The following is a 13,433-nucleotide window of genomic DNA, read 5'->3' as shown; positions in this document are numbered from 1 at the left end:
AAGGCTCCTTTTTGTTTTATTCTTCACCTGAAAACCAAATACACTGCGGATGACTGTGACAGGGAGAGCTCAGCATTATGGAGACGCCAAGTACATGCCATGTGTTCTATGTTTACAACAGCATAAATGCATTCTTACTGTGGATTTATGTCGGGGTTAATTTTTTTCAGCTCCATGATGTCCTCTATAGTTTTCTCAATGGCGTCAGGGTGAACACTCACTGAAGTCTGCAGCAGCTGGAAGACACGATTTAGTCAGTTCCCCTGTCAAGAGCATCAGTGGCTTGAGGGGGTCTTAGATGGGGCTTCAAGTATTTGCTTAGAGCTTCTAAATGAGACGAAACTACAGCTAAACTAAAAACAAAAGTTGGTTTCGTATTTGAATTCTAATAAATTAGACATTTTCACAATAGGGGAGGTAGTGCAGTTTTCCTGATTAAGGTAATTAACGTAAAACAGAAATACATAAATTTGTGTTTTTTTTAAACTGTTTTCATCTTTTTCAAGCTATTTATATTGAAATATTATTTTATTTTTCTTATCCGATATACATGGTTTCTTTGTTAATGGGCAGTATGCACTAAGTGAAGTACATGGAGGATATAGTCTTAAGGTTGCCAAAATTATAATATTCAAGAATCTTGAAAAAAGACCCCAGATTTTCTCTCTTATGTGGATGCTTAATTATTAAACGAGCTAGCACGGTGGCTTCTCTGATTTTCTTGGGAGATCTTGAGTATAAAGTTCAATGATTTGGATATTAAAGAAATGCCAGAGAGTTAACATTGCTCTTATTTTCAAGGACTATTCATTCTGTGATTTGGAAAGTATAAAAAAGGATTAATTCAACAACGAAGTCATAAGTCATAAGCATCATAAATCTGCCTAGAAATTCACATACAGTAGCTGCTCTCATGTCCAAAGTAGAGTGGGTTGCGATGGGCAAACCACTCTTTCTTCTCAGCTTGCAGAGCCATTGGTATATTTTTCTTCCTTAAAATGTTTATTTTTTGACAGTGGAGATAAGCCTCCAAGTGAAAAGTTGCTGTAAAATACAGAAATAATTTTACTTACTTTACTTTTTGAATCCCTCAGTGATGTTTCTGTAAAATTAAAAACAATTTAAAAAAGTCATTCAAAAATTTTCCTCTACAAGTGGTTTAAAATTACTATACACAGATAGAACACACTATGTCCACAATCCCACCAAGCTTACATTTTGCTTACTTCTTTATTTCATGCTTACCAATTTTCATGGTTCTGGAAGCCCCAGGCTTGGTATTGTAACAGATCCGTTGCAATTCACATCTTCCAGTCAGCTTCCTCATTACAAATTTTAGGCAGCGCCACAAAAATTTACAGTAAAAATACAGGCACACCTGGAACAACATTCTGTCAAAGACAAAAGACAGCACCCTTCCACTAGAAGTCTGGAAGAGAACAGAAAGCAGCCACCACCAGCAGGAAAAGCCCGAAAGAAAATCAGCCATTAGACTTCTGGATTTACAAGCATATTTCATTTTTCTAATCCCATGTTATTTTATTTGGTGAATCTACAAAACCCATTATTGGGAGGGAAGCCCAAGGTCTTTGAAGATGCCCCAACGCTGCCAGCAACTCCGGAATGCTCTGTTCTAGTATATTTGATATTCCAAAAACTGAGGTCACGTGAGGCTCAGCCAAGAATCCATTCTTTTCGTACCTTTGCCTAAAAACATTTTAAAAATAAATCAGTACCTTGAAGACAGTATCCTTGTATTTTAGAAGGTCTGTCCCTTAGTCTTGGGGAAGAACGTGCTGTGGCCGCTCTCGTCTTCTGCCTCTGTAGACAGCCTCTCAGCTAGCTTGGTCCATTTCCAGGCCCTCCTTAGTGTTTTGCAGGGGAGTGGGGCACTATTTTTATTCTTCCCTTGCTCTCATTCTTTCCCTCCTTCTCTCTGCTTTCCTTTAGGCACTGTTGTCCCTGTAGAGGACTTGCTTGTGTACCAGCCGTCTTCTCTGCTGCCCAGTCCCTCCACTTCTTGAACTTGCCAGAAGGCCTCCTCATTAGTTCATTGAACAAATGGATTGACTTTAAGTTTTCCAACATTCTCTGATTTAACCTTCCCCAAACTACACCTCTTGACAAGTTTGTTCTTGGCTCCTACTAACAAAGTTTTCCTTGTAGCACCCTCTATCTCACTCCAGTAATTCCTCAACAAACTATGAAATGTATAGTCGCCAATCATGTACTTACAACATCTTTGGCACTGACTTTTATTTTTAATATGTGAGTGTCTTCTACTTCACAGTACTGCTTAGAGTCTCAGAATGACTCAAGCTACACCAGTAAAGAGGACTTCTCATCTAGGAACTTATATTCAACCCATCTTCTCTTCCTACTATGGATTCCTAAGAGGCAGAATTCTTTATATAACTTCTTATTGGTGTCATTTCTAAAAGAGGTTTCTTTTTCACAAATGTTCACTAATTCCCTCCAACTCTAACGTAAGGTGATCCAGGGTCACTCAGATTAATGAGAGTAGTTAACTAATAGCCTTAGTCATGTGATCCATCTATGAATATGAATCAACACTTGGATTGTGTTCCTTTGCTTAATTGCTCTGGCCCTAATATCTTGGACAGCCTGTGTTAAAAATAAAAATTCTAATAGGCTTATTTGTACAAGGGCATGGGATCTATATGATATAAATGCAAAGGGAATGGAGGAAACAGTAAGTAACCAAACTGCTACACTAAGATAACAGAATGGAATCCTTTGTAGGCAACAAAATTATGTTCTAGAAGATCTAATAATATGAGAAAATGTCATAATATGCTTAACAAATAGAAAAAAATTAGGAAAACACATATGAAATGATCTCTTTTTCTTTAAAAAAAAAAAAAAATCTAATGGCGGGGCACCTGGGTGGCTCAGTTGGTTTAATATCTGACTCTTGATTTCAGCTCCGGTCATAATCTCAGGGTCTTGAGAATGAGCCCTACGCCAGGCTCCGTGCTGGACGTGGGGTCTGCTTAAGATTCTCTCTCCCTCTCCCTCTGTCCCTCCCCACCTCTCTCTTGAAAGAAAAAAAAAAATTGCAAGGTATGAACAAGGAGAAAAAGATGCAGGATGTGCAACAAAAATGTTAATAGTGGTATTTCTAGGTAGAGGAATTACAAGCACTTTTAATTTTCATTTTCGGCTAAGTATATTTTCCTTTTTGTATAATAAGTACATTTTATTTTATTTAAGAAAAAAGGTTATAACAGTTAAAATGTGTAAAAATGATCACCAAAAACCATTACAAAAGTGCATATAAAATATCTATGTGAAGTCAGATTCTGCTGAAAGATAAAAAATGGATTTACTATCTCATAAAGTCTGAAATTCAACTACTTTAGTCAAATACATCCTAAAATGTATTAGGAGGTTATCAGGTTCCTTCCCCCCCCAAAAAGGTAGCTTAAAATAAATTTGGAGGAACACTTTTTTTTTTTAAGATTTTATTTATTTATTTGAGAGAGAGAATGTGTGCACAAGTAGGGAGAGGGGCAGAGGGAGAAGCAGTCACCCACTGAGCAAGGAGCCCAATGTGGGACTTGATCCCAGGACCCTGGGTTCATTACCTGAGTTGAAGGCAGACACTTAAGCAGCTGAGCCACCCAGGGGCCCCAGAAGAACATTTTAATTAGGTGAGTGAGAAAGTTTACTAAACTTCAGCTTTCTCTCTTGGAAAAAATTTTGTTTTTCCATCTAGTAGATAGCTATGCCAGAAGAAAAGATTGAGCAATATCTTTGTTAACTGGTCACCAGCCAAGTGGTAATGATATTACAGGTTAGCTTTATGCCTGTTACTAAGTTGAGGGTAAAAGCTTTCCATGATCTGTCCTTATGGTGCCTGTGTAGTTTGCTTAGCACAGGGGCCACCTCCACAGACGAAGCCTCTTCAGTTCATGTGTCAGGACTCTCAGGACAATCAGGTTCTTGTAGTACCAAATCTTCCTAGACCGAAGGGTTCTGATTATCGTTTAAGGAGTATCTTTGTATTTACTCTACTTAAGTACAAGCCATCAGACCATTTTACAGCTTAAGTTAAACTAGAAAGTTTCCCCCCATGCAGCTTCTCCATCAGATAGATCCATACAAAGATGTGGCTTGAGGCCTAGAAGTGTCCTCCTAGGGCCAGGAGATGTCCAGGTGTACTGTGGCTTCTAGCCCATCTATAATTTCTCCCACTGGCCTCTTTGCACATGAGAAGAAAAATGCCTGGGGAGTTGTTTTACATTAAGACAGCCTTACATAAAAGGAGAGAAAAGAGAGAAAAGACATCAAGTTCTGTTTGCTTTTCTCTTTTCTTTTTTTCCACTTTCCGGAGGATGTTCCTGTTGTCAAAGACAGGGAGACCTAGTGGAAGTGTACAGTGAGGGGTTCGAGATGCTGCATCATCCCTCTGGGCTCATCTCTGAAGTGTACGGCATCCCTCTCACACTGTCACAGAAGCACTGCCACAAACCGTGCGCAGGAAATGCCCATTCACTTGCAGAGTGACATTTATATACTGCTTCTTTATTCTTTTGTAATTTCTGGGCCAGTTGTCCTGATAATATTAGTTATTAAAGATATTATTTTAATATTTTTCCTAGTGGGCCAAAATACCCACAAATATTTCACTAAAATGCCAGCTCGCTATGCTAACATTATGTTTCCTTGCTTTGCTGGGTACTTTGTGTTTTTTCAAGCCAGAGCATCAGATCAAACAATGTTTTGACAGATATAATTTATTTTTGCATTTAGATCATAAATCTAAGGCATGGTCAGAGATGGAAACACCAGTGTTGCCCTTTACTTTGGAAGCCTTGTTTTGATGACAGTGATAATATCCAACTTGCTTCCTCATGAAAGGGCCAGATCAGCAAAGCCTCCTTATGAGCAGCTCAGGATGGCTGTTCTTCACCATAAAGTGTTGCCAGGGGCTAACTTTTTAAGTTTTTGAATGTGTTTAAGTCCCTAAGTTGTAAAGTTTATGAAAAAAAGTTGAAGGTCCAGAGGAGAATAAACATGATTAAATGTTTTGGGAGAAATTTGGGAGAATATTTTGTCATGTTTACCCTGAAAAGGAGGAAATTAAGAAATGGACCATGAAATGTTCTTAAGTTGATTAGTGGTTGGTTTGGAAGGAAGGAAGGAAGGTAGGTTGGTAGAAAGGAAGGAAGGAAGGTCCTCTTCTTAGAGTAAGAATTATAGCCATGCCCTCTCTACCATCTGAATTCTATTAAGGGGTTTTATAATTCTGCTTGGTCTGTCTTCCTGGCCTAAATCACCAAAACGAGGCTTACTTTTAATTAGGGGAATCTTTTGCTTTTTTTCTTTATAACATTAGACTTATTTTCTTAGTTCTGATGGAAGATTATCAACTCATTACTGAAAAGATCTACATTTGGTAGGAACAACAGTAACATTCTCAAGAGTACTAGGAGAAAACACTGATCACTATCCCATGTTTAATAATTCCATGCGTAGACAGCAAGTTTTGTTTGTTTCTCTTTCTTTTTTTTAATCACAGTATTTTGATAGTGTTTCAGAAGGACTTATTGTGGCTTCCTAACACAATGTCTTGCACAAGCACTGAGAGAAACTGATTTAATAATTAGAACTACTTACGCATGTTTTATTTCCAACATTTTCTATTACAACTGTTTATTAATATGCTGCTGAGTAAGGTTTATGGTAGAGTTCATAGCAGTGTTTTTCCAAAAGGCAGTTATGATCACTTCTATTATTTAACATTCCTTCTCTGGCTTGAACCAGAATAGCCATCCAGTGTTAATTATTCAAAATGGATCATATCTCTAACACCAAATAAAAGCGAGCTCCTGTCTTGTGGTGCTTTGTTAGAGGAATCCACACAGCAGGGATGGGGCCTCTGAAATGGGAGAATCACCCAGAACCATGCAGCCCCCTGCCTGCGGGGTGGGGGGGGGTACCTGTAGTGCAACACTACTCCAGCATCTTAGATTTGTTACTGTCGTCTTCGTTTGGAATAATAAGAGAAAAGTGGCTTATTTTGAACAGTTTCAGTGAGTTTGCTAATGAAACTTAATTCTTGCTTGAAGAAATCCTGTAATAAATAAGAAGTACACTACTGGTGAGGAAGGATACATACAAAATAATCACAGTTCTTGGTTCAAACCACAGTTTCCTAACAGAAACATTTTCCATCTAAGTGGCCATAAAGAACAAAAAACTGGTCAACGTTTCCAGCATTTCATGCATTTTCTGAAATGATATTTAAAAAAAATTTTAGTTGTTCTATTGGGAGTTCCTAATTAGAGGCACTTGTAATCAGTTGGGTATTAACTTGTCATTAGGGGTTTGGCCTTGTAAATGGGCCCCTCTGTAGAATGAGCTAGCTACTACTAAGATAGACTGGATAGGACCTGATGCATGAACTGATACTATGATATCACAAAGAACCATTTGTGCGCCTCTGGAAGGACAAGAGTGTTTCCCCCCACCGAGCCATGGTGAGGCCCTGCCTTGTGCCCTGGGCATGAAGATTGCACTGCCTTTGAAAAGTAGTGATATAAATTTATCATGGATTGACACCATTCCACATTCTATTGCTGGAGCAAAGGGCACTGTTTTTACATTCTAGGGAAATTTTATGTGAGGGCTTAGAGAGCAATAGCTGACAGAGGGATAACTAAAACAATAAATAAATTCATGGTTTATCCTTTTCATTTCAAAGGAAAGGAGGCACAGGCTTATTTTGATTTATTGATGATTCCCTACTCTACTAAAAAGATGATGCTTAAGTACATACATTTTACAAGATTTATTTTTAAAATTCAGATTTTTTGTTTTACTAGTTGGAGAATACTTTCATTGACTTATTTATAAGGGAATCAGCAAACACATTTTACTTTGACATTTGAAAAATATTTTTAAAAAAGAAACAAAAAAAAGTATTTAAACATAATCTCAAATACAAAGTTTTATTGCAAATAAAAATATTTTTAAAAGAACCCAAATTAACCAAATCTATAAATAAAATCATAATCCACAGTGGGCCTCAAAATCTTCTAGAGGGGATAAGGAGTGGGCCTGTTACTGTTAGAGATTCATTTCATGGAGAATGTTCTCAGTATTATGAATATTTTAATTTCTGTTGAGTAAAAGACCTGGAGTAGCTGAAGGAAGGAGATTTGAAATGAATTGGGGAGAAAAATGAAAATTGATCATTGACATGTAATTTACTTATTCCTTCACTAAACTGAATGAGTACAAAATGAGAAGTTGTGTAGTACAGAATGGGGTGGGGGGGGTTATGGCAGAGGGAAGAGGTAGATCAGAGCCAAAAACTTAGTGTCACTGCAAATCCCATGCCACCCTTGTCCACAAAGAACTTACAGTCTAGTAAAAAAATGACGGTAAAAACAAAAACAGTTTGATAATTCTATAAAAGAAATGGCCCAGAGTGTTAGAGAGACAGAGGAGAGAAAGTACCTTCCTCTGAGATTGGACAGGAAAGCCAGCCACCGCGACCTGATTTTCTTAACAAGGAGGCAGAAACAACATGGAAAATCAGCATGCCTTCCTCCCTTCATACAATAGTTCAGTGAATGAAATTCAAGCCAATACTTATTGAGGGTCCCTGGCTTTCATTTATCCTGCTCATGCTCTGGAGGAAGAGCTTCCTGAACAGTGAAGTGGCTGGGAAGTCGGCCTTGAAAAGCTGAGGGAAAGCAAAGGGGCGGGAAGGCAGCTGCTGACAGTGGCGCTCTAACAGAACTAGATGGTGAGGCCAACCACAGGAAAGTGCCCAGGAAACTTTTCAGGTTAACATATTTCAACAAGGATACGGAAACAGTTTGTTGTTGTTTTCTTTTAACGTAGGGAACAAAATAATTTAAAATATATGTATGTGTAGATATACACAGGTGTTCATGTGTGCACGTGCGTGTATATAAATACACATGTGATCTACATGCATGCATGCGTGTGTGTGTCGTAAGAAAGAGAAAACTCTGGTAAAAGTACCGGTCTCCAGGGAGAGAGATATTTGGATGCTCAGGCCCTAAACCTTCCTCCTTTCAGGACTCTACTTCTCTATCTCCTAAGCTCAGTCATCATCTCTCAAGCAGTGTTAACCAAATTCTGGAACAACTACATGCATGACTCTACACATCATCTGCCCTTTAAAAGCAGTGGATGGGGCGCCTGGGTGGCTCAGTAGGTTGGGCAACTGCCTTCGGCTTGGGTCGTGATCCTGGAGTCTGACCTCTCTCCTCTCTTGCTCTCTCTCTCAAATAAAAAAAAAAAAAAATCTTTAAAAGCAGTGGACGTTGGTTGGTGCTGAGTGGAAATACTGCCTGATTAAATAGGGAAGTGTCTGGAAGCCTGACTTCCATTCTGGCCATTTGCCACCGTGAGCTGTGTGACTTTGGACAAGCTACTTTGCTTCTCTGGGTCTCTGCCCTCTCATTCGTCAGGTGAAGGGAATGGACTAGCTTTCTGGCTCTAAGAGAAGGCTAGACATGTGTCACAAGGAAGGCAAAATGAGTTTTCATCAGACTCTCCCTTCTCTCCAGGTCCCACTGTAGGTCTGGCTGAAAGGGTTACCATGCTCCTGGGCTGTGTTGTGCTGGGCCTGCAAAGATCTGAGAACTGCCCCGAGTTTATCTTTGCCACTTCTCTTTCACTCACCCTAAAAAAGGTCTACAGCCAATAAACCTGCGGCAGCTGGTCTCGCTTTCCCAGGTTGTGTTCCTTCCCAGGGGCTTCTCCCCCCCCCCCGCCCCCCCCAGCCTCTGACTTGAGTCCTCCCTCGCCTCAGCCCCATCTCGGCGAAGCCTTCCCTGAAAACTCCTGCCACAAAGTGCCTATGGCATGTCATGAGCACATTGCCGCTTACACCAGAGTTTTGTATGTGTGGGCCTCATCTCTGGAGCAAGTAGTAGGTTTGCAGCAGAGGTCCCCTCATATTCGCTTTTGTGTCACCCAGCACCTCACAACAGGCACAGAGTGAGGACGTAACCCGGTGCAGAAACGATGAGAAACAGCTCTGGAAGTCAGACAGGCCTGCCTTCAAACATCTGTGCCCCTGGATGAGTTATGTAAGTTTGCTAAGTCCTCTTGCCTGGCTCTGCACAAAGGGATAGTAATCCCTACCTTGTTACAATTGTTATAAAGAGAAAATAAAAATTTTAAATGTGGATACTACTGGAATTATTAGCGATAAGCGCCCACTAAATGAAATCAGTGGACTGAGATATTGAGTTGAATGACTTAAAAAAACACTTTACAGCTATTTTTGCTAATTGGAAGCCTTTATTTACCTAATGATAACAGTAAAATACTCTCCCCCCCTTTCATTGCTTTATAGCCAGGAACTGGTTATAACTTTGTTCTATTTCTCAAAATTTCTCCCATGGAGGTGTGAGTGTGACAGATGCTTTCCTTCACTTTCTTCTGCCTGAGGAGGAAGGTACGCAGTGAAGTCTATGGCCAAGAAAGTGAGATCCCGAGGCTGGCATAGTTGGAAGCAATTGTTTACATGGAGTGACTTAGAAGATTCCTTTTGTTAGAAAATTTCATAATGTTCTGATAACTGTAAAAAATATAATTTCAATAAAAAAATCCTAGAATGGGAAAAGATCTTGGTACAAGTTTTAAGCCATCCCTATTATATACATCAACTTAGTTAAAATTAATGAAATATATAAACTAAACCCTAAGCCTCAGTTCTATGTGGGGCTCAAGAAGTGCTCCCTCCTTTTCTGGTCATCTATACAAATACATTTTCTTCTGCATTTTATCTTTGTATTCCCTTAATGCAGACCATGGCTAAAGTCACTAGATGACTACAGGTTACTTATACAGTATCCTGTATCTACTCTTAATTGCAAATATACCCTTCAGCTTGGTGTACTAATCCTGTGACATTTATTTCTAATATCTCATGTAATTTTTTTTTTAAAGATTTTATTTATTTATTTGAGAGAGAGAGACAGTGAGAGAGAGCATGAGCGAGGAGAAGGTCAGAGAGAGAAGCAGACTCCGCGTGGAGCTGGGAGCCCGATGTGGGACTCGATCCCGGGAATCCAGGATCATGACCTGAGCCGAAGGCAGTCGTCCAACCAACTGAGCCACCCAGGCGTCCCTCTCATGTAATTTTTTAATCAAATATTTTCTCCACTCTGCTATGCTCTGAACAGCTATGCCATTAATACACTGATGACAGTTACACTGATGGCAGAAGTGAGCTAGAAAGAGCAGAGTGGGGGTGCCTGGGTGGCTCAGTGGGTTGGGCCTCTGCCTTCGGCTTGGGTCGTGATCTCAGGGTCCTGGGATCGAGCCCTGCATCGGGCTCTCTGATCGGCGGTGAGCCTGCTTCCTCCTCTCTCTGCCTGCCTCTCTGCCTACTTGTGATCTCTCTCTCTGTCAAATAAATAAATAAAATCTTAAAAAAAAAAAAAAGAAAAAAAAAGAAAGAGCAGAGTGTGGGTATCCTGTCACTTAACTAGGGTTTAAAATCCATTCTTTCCCCCAACCTGGTTTAAGATTAACCTCATTTCTTCTGGAGCTGTAAATGAAGCATTTCATTCTAGAGCAACTCAGAGGCTCACAGATTAACGACTCTGTGGGCTTTTAAATAATACTGAATTCTTCTCAGAATCAACTCCTTATTCTGTCTAATGTATTTGCTGAGCTCAGGAATAAACACCTAATTTTTTCAGGCTGTGTTTACATAACCTCCTCTTTGGTTCAAATGAAAAGATTGCTGAAATCGTCCCACATCTGTTCAAAGCGACTACAGGGGGAAAAAGGCAATCTAAATGACCCGATAGAGCTTGTAATTCAGGGTAATTCTCCTTGCCCTCTTATCCTTCCGATTCCATAAACACCAACGTATAGTGAATATATACATTATGACTTAATAAAAAGCATTAAAAACACCAACATATAATGACTATACACACATTATAATTTAATAAAAAAGCATTAAAAACACAAACTAGGGCCAAAGCAATAGTCAACTTGGGACAGTGATTGAGTTTCCTTTTATTATTTCAAAACCAATGGTCAATGAAAATCCTCATTTTCTTTCTTGATATGTAATCTCTTACCCTAGCTTCTGTTTCATATAAATGATCGATGTCAAATAATATTTATAAAATACATGTCTTGAGTTGGAAGAGAAGGATTTGTATCAGAACATGGAACTGACTGGGATGTGCTAGTTCTGTTCTTCTTGGTGCTGGCATTTGGGAAGTCACAGCAGGTTTTTACCAGATTGGCTCTTAGTCCCAAATACAAATTAATTACAAAAATCTTCTCATCTCTACTAGACACAGTGTTGTAGCTATTCAGCTTAGTAGAAGACTAATAGAAACAAATGCTACTATTTCTCCTAAAATGGCTGGTTGTGAGGCTGCTCAAGTTTTTCTAAATGAAGACTTTGAAGAGGAAACCCAGTAATATGAATCTTGCCCCAGACTTTACCACTAGCATCTCCCCCTTTTCGAAAGGAGACCCTGACCTCTAAGCTTCACCTAACACTAAAACCTTCTGCAACTAAAAGACACCATGTTTACATTCAGGATGGATTAAAAAAATACCAATTTTTCGTGAATGTGTGAGTAAATAGATGGGTTAATTACCATGGCAACCACAATCATGTCAGATCAGTATTTTGCTGGCAGATGTCCTAGTGATTTTTCAAATATTATCCTTTTACACAGCTAAGACAAACAGGCTGAGAAATATTCTGTATAACAAAACAAAGCTAATTCCTATAAATGGTTTAACAGTGACCTCCTGAGAACTTTCTGTAATTCTAAAACCAGTAGCCCCACCAAAACACAGTGACTCCCCCAACAAACTGATCTAGGTGTTCCACACACAGTGATGCAACCAACATCAGTGAGGAAAAGAAAATCTTAAATGGCAGCCACTAAAAGAATGAAATCATTTCCTAAAGGAAGTGAGATGACTAATTATTTGCTTAGAGAAAACAGCCACAGCAAGGGGCAAGAATGTGTAATAGAGGTAGGCTATCCTGAGAAAAAGAAACTTAATATTCTGGAAAGTATGTTATTATTTTCTAACTTTTGGGACCAGAATAACTCTATTTTATAATATTTTAATATGTAAAATTTCTCTGGGAATTTCATTAATAGATTGTGAATGGCCATCAAATACCCTTAAAAATAATTATACTTATAGTTCCAGTCAGATGGCTTTCAGAACAATACAATATCACCATAGAATACACCAGCATATATGTTACTCTACACAGCACAATCTTGAGGGAACCAACAATTCATGCAGAGTTCAGAGGCATCAAGGAGGCAGGAAGAGCAAAAGCTTAGAATATGAATATATATGTGTGTGTGTGTGAAATATATACATTTTTACCATAAATGCATAAAATATATACATATGCATAAAATATATACATTTTTGTTTACCAAAAAGGAATGCTTAAAAATGCCCATATGAATGGCCAGCCAACCAAAATCTAAATTAAAGAGTATTTAAAATTACTTTTTCCAGGAAAATGATTCTACACAAATTATACTGATTCCTTGACTACTTAGCTGATTCCTTAAACCTCGACCTTAAGGCTTTAGAAGACACATGGCATCCAGGTTGTCCAAAGTACACCTGCCCCATGCTTTCGTGCCTGTGCTCTCTTAAGATCTCTGGTAATCTCCTACTGGTAAGTGCTCTCTTAACATCAGTATTCAGATAGGGCAGCAGAGGAAACTTGTGACCAAATTATTCTTAGCCAAAATACAGTGCTATTTTATGCAATTCTAAGAGATCTGGTTATAGGATTACAAATAGTGAACAGAACTATTTTTCTAACTCAGAAGGAAGTTTCTCCATTTTAGAGGGCTCAACCAGGGAACCATAAATACTTACCTCAGGAAGTGCTTCATTGTGCCTGCTTTGATTATCTAGGTGTTGTCCAAACTATCCTCAAGTAATTGCTTCCAAATTTGCCTTTGTCAGAGTAAGGGTAAGCTGTGGGAAGAAATTTAATATATTTACTATTAATAGGGCTAGACATCCCAAACCCAAGATGACTGCTTACCTTAGTAAGCAGATAACATGCTCTGCACCCAGAACATGATCAACTGGACTGTTCACATAGCATTGCAGTCCGGTGGATGGAGATTACAGCCAAAGGCTTTCACTTTATCATTGCATAATTAGTCTCTCATTGTAAGTCCCTTGCTGGAGAAAGAATTCATTTCATAAGCAATCTCTTTAGTAGTAAGGGTTTTCTCTGTTTAGTGTATTATTCCTATATTTTGAAGAATAGTATTTTTAAGAAAAATAGAAATGAAGAATCATGAAATTAACTATTCTAATTTCTAGATATCTGGTGGTCTTAAATCTGGCAGCCTCAACTTTCCAGAAGTTCAACTCAAAAATAACTA

At 38.8% G+C, this 13,433-nt stretch overlaps 1 protein-coding gene across 5 annotated transcripts in view; it reads right to left on the bottom strand.

Annotated features, from left to right (window-relative positions):
- The window catches only part of ELMOD1 (ELMO domain containing 1), a 64,131-nt gene that overhangs the window by 28,692 nt on the left and 22,006 nt on the right, over positions 1-13,433 (bottom strand). For 2 of the 5 annotated variants that reach the window (XM_032838367.1, XM_032838371.1), the window contains exons 2-5: positions 12,913-13,015; positions 1,246-1,391; positions 1,074-1,102; positions 139-236 (exon numbers count right to left, since the gene is read on the bottom strand). In XM_032838367.1, coding sequence (XP_032694258.1) covers positions 139-236; positions 1,074-1,102; positions 1,246-1,391; positions 12,913-12,929 — 290 coding nt within the window. In that variant the 5' untranslated portion in view covers positions 12,930-13,015. Of the gene's footprint in view, positions 1-138; positions 237-1,073; positions 1,103-1,245; positions 1,430-5,966; positions 6,101-12,912; positions 13,016-13,433 lie in introns of all 5 variants that reach the window. The other 3 variants (XM_032838370.1, XM_032838369.1, XM_032838368.1) reach the window with 3 other exon arrangements.

The sequence above is a fragment of the Lontra canadensis genome, unplaced genomic scaffold (genome assembly GCF_010015895.1).
Source record: "Lontra canadensis isolate GAN:19392208 unplaced genomic scaffold, GSC_riverotter_1.0 scaffold104, whole genome shotgun sequence".
Classification (NCBI taxonomy): Eukaryota; Metazoa; Chordata; class Mammalia; order Carnivora; family Mustelidae; genus Lontra; species Lontra canadensis.
This window is presented reverse-complemented; position numbering and strand designations above follow the sequence as displayed.